General features: G+C 28.8%; 1 protein-coding gene across 4 annotated transcripts in view; it reads right to left on the reverse strand.

The window, feature by feature from the left end:
* Nucleotides 1–1,590: 1,590 nt before the first annotated feature.
* Nucleotides 1,591–12,027, reverse strand: part of LOC108690763 (BAI1-associated protein 3) — a 44,876-nt gene continuing 34,439 nt past the window's right edge. The window contains exons 15-26 of one of the 4 annotated variants that reach the window (XM_018198223.1): nucleotides 11,845–11,896; nucleotides 11,103–11,144; nucleotides 7,197–7,342; nucleotides 6,630–6,846; nucleotides 6,445–6,519; nucleotides 6,007–6,108; nucleotides 5,095–5,310; nucleotides 4,394–4,609; nucleotides 4,095–4,289; nucleotides 3,472–3,716; nucleotides 3,025–3,233; nucleotides 1,591–2,625 (exon numbers count right to left, since the gene is read on the reverse strand). In XM_018198223.1, the coding sequence (XP_018053712.1) occupies nucleotides 2,531–2,625; nucleotides 3,025–3,233; nucleotides 3,472–3,716; nucleotides 4,095–4,289; nucleotides 4,394–4,609; nucleotides 5,095–5,310; nucleotides 6,007–6,108; nucleotides 6,445–6,519; nucleotides 6,630–6,846; nucleotides 7,197–7,342; nucleotides 11,103–11,144; nucleotides 11,845–11,896 (1,810 nt within the window). In that variant the 3' untranslated portion in view covers nucleotides 1,591–2,530. Of the gene's footprint in view, nucleotides 2,626–3,024; nucleotides 3,234–3,471; nucleotides 3,717–4,094; nucleotides 4,290–4,393; nucleotides 4,610–5,094; nucleotides 5,311–5,994; nucleotides 6,109–6,444; nucleotides 6,520–6,629; nucleotides 6,847–7,196; nucleotides 7,343–11,102; nucleotides 11,145–11,844; nucleotides 11,897–12,027 lie in introns of all 4 variants that reach the window. The other 3 variants (XM_018198222.1, XM_018198227.1, XM_018198226.1) reach the window with 3 other exon arrangements.

The raw sequence follows: 12,027 nt of genomic DNA on the forward strand, positions 1-12,027 counted from the left end.
ATGAAATTTAACTATACGAGTAACAAGTACAAGTAAGACATATAAATGATATTAACTGTAGGATAAGATATCTTTAAAGCAGTTTTTGACTGTTAAATTTAATTGTAAGTACTATTTATTTATACCATTGAACTTTCTTAATTAAAAATATGGACATAAATTTGTTGTCAACTAAAGAAAATTATTAATTACTCAAACAAACATTTATATTAATTTATTTGTCTCACGATACAAGATAGATCTTACATTCCTTTTAGGTGATTGAAAAAAGTTGGAAAAGCAAATAGTACAGTTTAATTGGACTTAATGCATAAAATATATTGAGAATCAAACAAATGAATCTCGTTCTTCGTAATTGTTTTCCTTTTTCCCGATTCCTTTTATTATATAAGGTGTGCAAAATATTAATGTGTGTTACGCGGAATGTTGTATAATTATCTTCTTTTTGTATAATTACATAACAAAGTGATACGTGCATTAGAAAAATTTACATATGTGCGTTTGACAATGAATTCTTTCTCTTTTGTCGCCATCCTTTCTTACGTTCTCATTTCTTGCACGTTTCAATTTGTTTGCATCCCAATTTCTTTCAATAATTATATAACGACGAATATAAAACGAAATGCGACTACTTTCATATTGACATATTATCTGCTCGTATTTTAAATTAGTTATGTAAATTATTAGAACAAAAACAAATATTATTAAATTTTTTTTATATATATTTGATAACGTGAGTATACTATCCTTATTACAATCTGCTATTTTGCTTTTCAAAAAATTAAAAGACTGGAGCAAGTTAAAAAAGATTGCATTTTGAAAAATTAATACAAATTTTGTTTTCAATTTCATGTTCAATTTTTTATTCGATTATGAGTGTTTTAATATATGCTTTAAATGTTAATCATGAAGAATTCATCAATGTTGCAAATTAGAAAAGAACTACATAGAATCACATGTTCTGTACTAGCAAAATAAATTCAATTAAAAAATCTAGTACTGAGAACGATGCACACAGAGGACGCTTTTCAAGCGAAACATACATTCAATTTAATAATAGTTATGTTTGAAAGTGAAATTTGTATCTCTGATACATTCTTAAATTTTGTTCTTTCTTCCGATGCTGAAGGAATCACAGAGTAAAACATTTTGACAGAAGCGTCTCTGTTTTTTTCGCGTAAGCGGAACAGCGAGAAAAGCTGTTGATAATTTAGTTATTAGAAAGATTAGATGCTGAAAAGATAGAAAGAGATTTTAGCCAATGAAGAGTAAGAAAAATATCATATATCAACCTTTACGGCTTGATTCGCATCGTCGAAGCGACGCTGAAGCGGCGCGGCTGCTCTTCGGGGAGGAAAACAATCTTATTCGGATTATTAGAAATGTATTAGAATAATTTGATCTTAATTTAGTTAAAAAAATTTGTAGTTGAAAAGAATTTTAAAAAAGTATTAATTAATACTCGACGTACTTTTGGTGCTATACATTCATTTTGATAATATACACATATTTTATTTCCGTTCAACTATTATTAATGTAATTTCATTATCTATATAAGTTAATCATTAATATATATTATTATTCGTTGTGCTTTGCCTTGTCCGCAGAGAAGAGAAATTTGTATAACTTAAGCATTTTGTATAATTTTTAAGAAATAGTAATTTTAGAGGTATAATAAAAAAAACTTGCATTTTCCTCCCAATTTTGTCGTGAATCAATTCTGCGCAATCGAGGCGGAAGTTTCCATGAACAGCTTCGATGACTTCCTTTCTTATGGAAGCTGTGAAAATAATTCGATTTAAAGAAAGTCATCATGTGTCATATATATTATTTATATTCTTATGGAAATCCCGATACCTATCTATCCACAGTTGATACTCGACAGACGAAAACCAGATCACGCGACCGCGAGAAAGTCTCGTTTTTTTTTACTTTATTCAAAAACATGAACACTCGTGTTTTTCTTAGAAAAAATCCTTAAACTCTCGGAAGCGCGCGCGAGATATTTAAATATCTGAGCCTCCCTGTATAAAAAATGTAGAATAAAGAACTTTACGGTCGCTCCGGTGTCGCTTCGAGCTTGACAAGACGGCATTTAAACATTTATCCTTAGCTACGACGTGTTTTACTGTTTCCTGCATGTGCTGCGTTGTTTCTGCTCTACACATCTCTTCTTCGACACAAAAATAGTTCTGTTATATTTCTCTCGAGCCTCTTTCATCGCGCCTTCCCTTTTTTTCTCTTTTTTTTTGACCAACACCGATTATATTCAACACGATTTACACTGAAATAGATCTGACGAATCTTTGGAATGAAGGCTGGTAGAAAGATAGGCAGAAAGGTAGAGTGCGTGAAAGAGAGAGAAAGAGAAAGTGAGAATCGACGACATATCGCAGGGATGGACTTTCTCCTCTTCCTTTTTCTTCTCGATTTTCTTCATTGACTCTTAAGATTAGTGTACAAGTCTTGATAGCAATTGCAATGCAATCACTATGGTTTTCTTCTTCTCTTTCTTCAGCGCTTAAAGCACTTACGTCGTGGCAAATCGTTGTTTCTGCTTTTTCACAAAGTCAAGGGCCATTTTGTCACCGATTCGAGTTTCCAGTATTTGAAGGATTGGATGATCTAGAACAAAAGGCACATATTTAATTTGCAAGCAAAATGAGCATCAAGAAGTAGAAACATAAGATAAAGATTACTTATATAAAGATGAAATTTATAATATTATAGTATTAAATACATATTATTTAATTCTTTATGTAAAAAATACTTTTAAATAGAATATCTTAAAACAAGATAAAAATTTGTGATTTATAATATTCCTTATTTATATAATTTTCCTTATATAATATAAATTCATGTACCATGGTAATCTCATAACTACAAATATTTCAAGACAGTTTAGAGGTTCCTGGATTTATAAACTTAATGAGTTTATTTTGAAATCTTAAATAGATTTTAGAAATTTAAATTAAGAAGATTTTGTAAATTCTATTATTTATGAAGTTTGATTAATTCACTCACGTCGATTTTTTTGATGCATAAGCGGTAATTCCTGATGCTTGAGGCCGTGGAAATTGTCTATGCTGGTGTTTGTGTCGGCGACGCCAGGAATGGTACTGAGTCCTAGAAAAGCTTCGCCTGCGAAATCATTTGCCGTGAGAACGTCATGATCCATTACCGTAAAAAGGACCATCGCATTGGGGTCACGACATTGCTCCACACTCACCGAACTGGAAGAAAGTAAACGCGTATACATTTATTCAAAGTAAAATTGTTTTTCCGATTATTTAACATTTAAATCCAAATAATATCTTATAATATAAATCTGGCAGAAATATATCACAAGATATCATTACATGATATAAAGTAAATATTAAATTAAGTAACAAATTTCTTGAATTTCATTTTTGATGTGTGAATATTATTTTGTTTTATAGAATTAAAGAGCATGACATACAATAAACTTACAATTCAAAACATTCATCAAACATGGGATTTAGAGTTTTCTTTTTGACGTTAGTCTGCTGCTCGGCGCAATGTTCGAACATTCGTCGCGGTAATAATTCGATTATCACGAAAGGATCACTGAATCCATTTGGATCTAATGGTATGACATCTCTGGCATTTATCACCTCGAGGCAAAGAGAATCATGATTTAAATAAGCTCGTATCGTCAGAACTCCATATTCATAACTGGTTGTGCTAAGTTGGTCCTAAAAATTAATGTATAAATATATATAATATTATATATTATGTATAATATTATAATTAATTATATATTATATTAGTACTATATTATAATATTATAATTAATTATATTTACAAAGACACATTCAGTAATTAAATGTTGTACTAAACATTATAAATTTTACTACAATACAAAATATTTTTGTACAATATTTTTTGCTATGCAACAAACTTATATGATAAAAAAATAAAAAAAATATTTAAAAAAATGTTTTTTAAGAATAAGAATATTTTTAATATTTGTACAAGATATTATTATTTGTTTAATAGGACAATTTAAAATGAAAAATAACAATAATATTTACAAAATAAAAATAATAATTTGGATGTCGCATATTACATACCAGAAGACGTTGTTGATAATAACGATCAATCAAGAAAGTTGTGTCCATTTTATGATACTGGAGACGTTCTTCTGCGTTCATGAAACTCTGACGACGTAATACTTCTAGAGGCAAGCCTTTATCGTCAGCGTTGAAAAATCTCACTAATAAATCAAGTGCTTCGTGTAATCTCTCATAAAACATCACTGGTTTATCCTGCAAGTAATAATTTTGTTATTCTGTTGTGTAATTTAAATTATTTATAAATATATAAATTTACATGTGTTATATTCATACAATTATGACAAGGGAACAATTACCTCGGCATTTCCATCCATTTGACTGCCTAATTCACTAAGGACTACCTCCCAAATGTCTTGCAGAACGCGATTGAAATTTGCGACTAGCAGAGCCGAGTTAAGTGTTACCAGATGAACATCTAGATATTCCACGAGAGGTGCAATCGCTTCTGTAGTCGGCAAACTGTCAGGAGACCAAGCCAAGTGAAACATCGCCTTTTTCAAAGGTGGTCTCATCTATATAAAACAGATAGAAAAAAACAAACAAATGTAGCTATTTTTGAACTTTTCATTAAGATAAACTCATTTTTGCCACGTTTAATACACTACAATATGACTAATTCGACTAGGATAAAAATTGTATGTATAGTTAGCAGTTTTTTTAGTATGCGTTTGTTAATATAATCTCCGATAATTACAACGATATTATCACGATATTATCACATGTAATTATGTTTGAAAACTAATAAAAGCGCCAATGGTGTTTTAAAACTGGGATGTAAATTACTCTGCAATGACTTGGTGACCTTTTAAAAAGAGCAGCGAGATATTCATCTAGAGATTATGATAATGAAGAAATTATGCATAGAATATATATTACGTGATTGTAATTTATAAAACGAGGAAGATTAAGTTGTATTAGTTAAGAAATCCAATTTAAAACTTAAGCAAACAATTTTGATTTCTTTTTTTTTTTATATCAACATTTAATCTCAAAATACCTTTGCTCCAATTCTTGAAACTATTTGATTTATAAAGAGTAACATTTGCCCAGGAGTTTGCTCCAGTGGTGTTATCATAGTGTTTCGCCACTGCATTCGAACAGGTTCGCCTGCTTGATTCTCCAAAGCAGTTAGAATCTGTTCCACGCGAAGTTCCTCGCCCAGATCCAATAACCATCTTCTCACATACTCAAGACCATTAATAGCAACGCACATCTGAAAATAGCATAAATTATTAATTAATTGTCGAGCAGTCAAATTAATAATTATCACATTGCCCTTCTGCATATTTCATTCGCGCGATGCAAAAGGGTTTTTGTACCGTTCTATAAATTTTGTAGTACTTTCAAAGATGGAAGGAAATTATTTAAATTCTATGATAAATTTAAAGTTTATAAATTTAATAATATATATCATGTATTTCTTAAAATGTGTATCTATATTAATGAAATGTACATATATAATTATTCTAAACTTTTTGGATATATGATATGACATTTTAAAATATCATATGTTTTAATTAAATGTTTATTTAATAGTAATAGCTTTGATTACTTCCTTGTTTATAATATTCTCACACATATAACTTATTACGCATTGAGATATTATACATTGAGATATTTATAATGTCAAACGCTGAAAACTTACCTTTTTTTACATACGTACAATTGCTTCATATGTATAAAAATTAGTCATATTTTGATCCATATTTATATATTAGACCCTGATACGCTTTTTACATTAATTATTGCGTTAATAGAATTTGCGCTGCATATCGCGTCATGCTCCGCTTGTCGTGCAAAGTTGTAATCGCATCTCATATTCTCATAGTTTAGTGAAACTACTTTGCGAAGCAGGAAGTGTACTACTGTTTGTATACTAAAGCGAAGCAATCTCTACCTGAGCGATTACCTCATCTGTGGTCTTATATGGTGTATGCTCTTCATAATATCCGCTATCCGCCAGTTTCTGATGTGTTATCTCTGCATAGTAAGCCGCGGAGCTGCATATTGCCTATAGCAAATAGTGTTGACATCACAATATTATTGCGATGGCATTAGTGTATTTTAAGAAAATAATTATAGGCTGTATTTTTTAATTATTACATTTTCATATTAAAAGCACCGTTGAATGTGAAAATTATTGATTAACACAAATATATTTCTACAATAAGAAATTATTGTGAATAAAAATTTCAATGTTTTAAATCATGGATGTGGAATCACAAATTCTACATCGATGATTTAAATTTAAAGCATTGAAAATTTAATCTATAATAATTTCTTATTAGAGATATAAGCGATTTTAAATATTAAAATTGTTAAAAAAATAATTATGATATATACTTACATCGATGACTTTCAACACGAAGTTATAAGATCCAACTAGATCCGGCCACGCTAGTTTCTTCCAGAATTCTTTAATCTGTGATCAGAAAAAATATATAATTATTGACAGTTTTTTTATAACAAAATTGTGACTATTGCAGTATCGAGATGGGCATATAAATCAGAAAAATAAAAAAATTTGAGTACTTGATAAAAACACGCAGTGGCATCGATTGCCGATGTGCAGTGTTTGACGAAATATTCCCCGGTGCAGATTCGATCGAGTTCCGCAGCTCTTCGTACTCTTTGAATTGCCTTGAGTTTCGCCAGATCTAGCCATTTGTCGATTGCTGGTCTAAACCACTCGTAATATTTGCAGATCGCCAAAGTTTTATGGTCCGATTGTGGTAAATTCTCTTTCATACTAAAACAAATTTTGTGTTCAATCACAATATGATATATTTATCCATTCTCCTTAATGTAAAATAAATATGAAATAAATATGAAAAGTAATCTTTCAGTTATATAAAAATATATAAATTAAAAGATACTATTATATACTATATCTGTACACATATATATTTAATTTTAATACTTTTGTGATATAATACTAAATACTATGTTCAAAATAATTCAGTCTATATTTGTGTTAATGTTAAAAAAGTAAGACAACTATAAACCATAAAAATTATTTTTTAGTACTCATATTTTAAATATCTATTTTAAAAGATGATTTTATTGATATAAAAATTACTAAGCATAATAGACATTTACTTTACAAAATCTTGAAGAGCCAAGTAAAGTTCGAATATCGGTGTTCCTATCTCAGCACCGGGTGGTAAAACATACTCTTCATCTCGGTTTTGACCATGTAACTGCAAACAGGCGGTGGTGACCCTTGCGCCAAGCTCGTTATGCATCTATGAAAGTGATTGTTTTAATTACGCGCGATCTATTCGATCGTATAGCCACAAACGCGCAAGCACAGTGATAATGTTACTTTTAATTACTTCGTTTAAACTATTATATTGTACAATGCTATTGCTTTTTGAAGCTTAATATCTTTGAAGCATTGTGTCAAAATTCGCCAAAATTTTTAAAATCTCAATTAACTAATTAAGCTATTATAAACTTTTTTCACTAAGAAAGTGGGATAAAGCCCTCAACGAGAAAGTTTGGTACATGCTTTTTTTGAAATGTATGTGTACATTAATTGTTCGCAAAGTAATTCATATACGATCCAACATTTTGTATAAATGTTAGTTACAAAGCAATACATTATAGAATACAGTACTTTTACTTTTTACTCGAAATATTTTGTTGTAAATTTATTTTTGTATTTTCATACATGTATAATTATATTTAACAAGCAATGGATTGTAATTTTTATCTACAAATTATATCTATATTTTAATGATATTTGATATTACATTCTCTTTATATTTTTTAAATATTATATATATTTGAATAATTCACAAAAATGAGAAGTTATGATGTCTATTAATAGATCGTATAATAACCTTTTTTTTTGTCAAAAAATATTTAACATGTAATCCATATAAAATGCGTCTAAAATTGAATTTTGTTGAGGTCGATTTTACGCGCTACTACGTATCGTATACTTCATACGACGCAACAATTTGTTAGATTATATATGCATCGTTTAAACGTCGCAAGCCCTAGTGAATTTGCATACCCGGCGAAATTTGTATGTAAAGCTATTAAAATTCAATTTCGCGTGTTTGTAGCAAATTATCGTGTTGCACGCTGACGTGCGATCCCCTGTGACTTTGCTTAAAAGAGATCTCGATTCTCGAGAGAGAATCAAGATCATGCCGGACGTCAGTTTTTTCGGTGGTGATGTAGTTAACAGAGATATAAAGGGAGTTGTGCTTGTACAACACAGCAGATGGTCATTACAAAACTTTTCAAGCATCTTTATGTAAACTGTTTAGAGAACTCGCTTAAAATATACATACATATATATGCATTATGTTCTGGAAGTTTTAAGTACTTCCTCTAGCCCTACGATTTATTTGTACAGAATTTACTCGGAAATAAATGTACATACAAGCGGAAAAGAATGACCTTATTAAAAATTTGTAAAAGTTTACAATTAATTAAATTTGTTTTAATCTAACGTAATTGAATTAATTCTTTTACAACATGAAAAAATGTGGTCAGCTCGATAACAAATTGGGAGCTTTCTGTTCGAAATTTTTCGCGATAGATCTGAACAACTGAACAAATTCAACACTTTTTGAAATTACACTAGTAGTTGTAAAATTTTTACTGAAGTTTTGTGGCATCTACGGAAGAAATTTAATCAGAACTCGCGAGGTGTCGGATGTCGAACTCGAGGATGCGCGAGAGCATTCCTGAAAGTGTAAAAAATGTAAATTACGCGTCTTTTGTTATTTTTGTTTGTTCCGCAAAAAATAAATTCTTTTAAGAAGAATTTCCAAGTAACAATTATAATTCTATAATTCATAGAAAGTAGAAAATAACAACTATACGAAATAACAAATTTTTAACTTAAATTTAAAATTGTCCATACAAATATTAAAATTCGTTTTATCTCTTTACGTTTTTTCTATTTAAACAACTTTTTATAACAAATAATTTAAAAATTAAATTATCTCATTAAATTATCAAAATATAGCAAAATAATTTCTACATTTGATTATTTTAATTATATTAAATATTCTATTAAATATTCTAATATTTGACATATCTATATAACTATATTGCTAAGTACGAGTAGTAATAATAATATTAATAACGTGAAACAATTTTAAATAACGTTGACGTGTGAATCATACCAACTGTGAACCAAGGCATTTTGCTTGTATATTTATCAAATAACATATTTCATGATTAAAAAACAAAAATTTATCAATGTAGCAGCATATAATTATGTATCCATGTATGATATGAAAAATTATTTTGTAATTATGTTTCTTTTTAAAGTTAAAATATTAATTATATTTATTAATTATATTTATTTGAACGGAAAGTTCTGCATGGATTATCGATAATCCGGTATGAAATGTGTGTTAATATAATCAGTATTAAAAATGTAATTATTTTTTAAACAAAAAGTATTTAATCTTAAAAAGTACATTATTTCCAGTGACGTATTTTTGTAATTTATTTTAATTCATTTATTTTTTGCTGAACGTGAGCAAATACAGATGTATTTCTCGAGGAGTGTATATTAAATAAAATATATAAAAATATAGGATTAAAATATAGGAATCAATTGATATGATAACAAGTCTAATATAAAAAATTGAGGTATACAAATATTTGAACACGCATCACTATAAAGAATAGTATAATATTAAAAAGTCTTTAATTCTAATAGCCTTATCTTATTGTAAAAATTAAAAAATTTTGCGTTTGAATATTTTAAACTTTGTGAATGTCAAAATAATTTATATATAAATTTAAGCGAATTTCGAAAAACTATTAGAGTTGTAAAAAGTAATAATCGCGCATAAACGTGCTTTCTAAAATGGTACATTGTACATCGATTTCAATTATTTTTGTAACTTTTTGTAACAGTTATATGTAACGAAAAATACACCTGTACCGCGACTAAAAATAAGGACACAGGGATAAATGAGTGGTGTATCATTTGCTAAATTGGCGAGCGCATGCAATCAGTACGCGTCAAATGCAGCTGTGTTTCGCTAACGATTCGGATGGGCGCATGCAATATCCGATAGATTTATTCACGAGGACTAGGCTATGTGAAGGTGTTGTGAAGAATATGCATTAATGATGGGAAATAAAGATTTAACAAATGCCAAATAGTACAGTATAGTCGTTATAATTTTTTTTTTGATATCAAGAGAGCTTATAAAACAAATTAACTTCATAAAAAAAAAAGGTAAAAAATTCAATTTCTAAAATTCTATATTGCCGATGATAAGGTAATACTAATGCGCATTTTTTTCATCGGTATGTTAAAATTGATGAAACAGATTTTTATGAAGTAATATTAAAAAATTAATATATTTTTATTATTTAATAGTACATATAGTAATAATTGGAGTTGTTCTAGTTGGCACACTATTGCCTGCTTCGTGCATTTTGCGAGTATTTTTTTTGTATTTATGTGTGTAGAAGTTGAAAGTGTGTGCTCTCCTCGTGTTAAAAAATCATATGGAACTTTAAATATACTAGTCGTTTAGATTGCTAATCAAAATATAGATTAATTTCCTCGAAACTAACGTATATATAATAGTATATACATACGATAAAATATATTCAGTAATTACTAAGTTTATTAACAACGTCTATTTCTTTAACTGCATACTCATACAATCTTGCTTACATTTATTATTTATTTTGCACAGAATGCGCATATTACAGCATATTAAGCATTACATACAATATAACTATACTATACGTAATTATTAATTTTCATAATATTTCTTGTCATTAATTATTAATCATTAATTATTAATGTAATAATTAATTTACACATTTTTAATGGGTATGCAGATAAAAATGCGACGATTTCACAGTTTTACACTATGCAAGAAATTCGAAGTAACAGAAAGAAAGAAAGAGTAAGAGAACAAGAGAGAGAATTATAGACAAGGATAAAAAAGAGTTAGAAGAGAAAGAGAAAGAAAGTTTAATATTTTGTGGTGGCGATGAAAAAAGTACCTCGGAAGTGTTCTCCATGTGTTTCGCCACGTGTTCCGCCAGCTATGGACAAATATTTCGTGTACAGTAAAATCGCGCTGACCTGATGGACATTTATAATTCGTCGTCACGCTTTTTCCCAACCTGGCCCCTTCAGGTCACTGCGACTTGTTTATTTACAGCGTGTCCGATGCAACCTTACCATAATTATGATTATTTTACAACTTATTTTTATTTATCTTTAATCGTGCTTGTTATTTACAATATAACATATTTTAAATACTATCCATATCACCATAAAATAATATCACCGTAAATTTGGGACACTCTATATATAAACAGTAATATGTATTGTCATTTCAATGCAAGGACGTCGACCGAATATTTTTCTAAGTAACTTGAAATTTTGTCGAATTAGATACAGTTTAAGAAATTCAATTGAATTTCTCTTTGATACATTCTAATTAGTGTGATTTTGTTCTTAAATTTAAGTATTGCTTGGAAAAAAATAATCGAAGTAATCTTTTTTCCTCATGAGATTATTTTACTCTCATAGACACGATCGACGTCTCGAATAAAGCGTTTAAGCCAAACATAGCACACCCAGCTTGACGACACAGTGAATAAAAAATAATGATGTGTTATGTGACAGTGTATCTTTGACGCAATTGTTGCAAAATCACAAGTAAAAAAATCTATTTATATAAATAAATATCTTTTATGATTTGTTCACGAGAAACATTTCTGTCACTTGCATTCTTACCAGTTTTTCTAATTGTTTGTAAACTGCTGAGAAATATGGCACACCATTCGTGCTAAAACATAAGATTAATATATCAATGATTAGATAATTTTCGTTATATTAAGATAATAATAATTTTTTAAGCTCTGCAATCTCTAAATTTGTGGAAAAACTTTTGTAATTACAAAATCTAATATATATATA

Source organism: Atta colombica, unplaced genomic scaffold, assembly GCF_001594045.1.
Source record: "Atta colombica isolate Treedump-2 unplaced genomic scaffold, Acol1.0 scaffold35, whole genome shotgun sequence".
Lineage (NCBI taxonomy): Eukaryota > Metazoa > Arthropoda > Insecta > Hymenoptera > Formicidae > Atta > Atta colombica.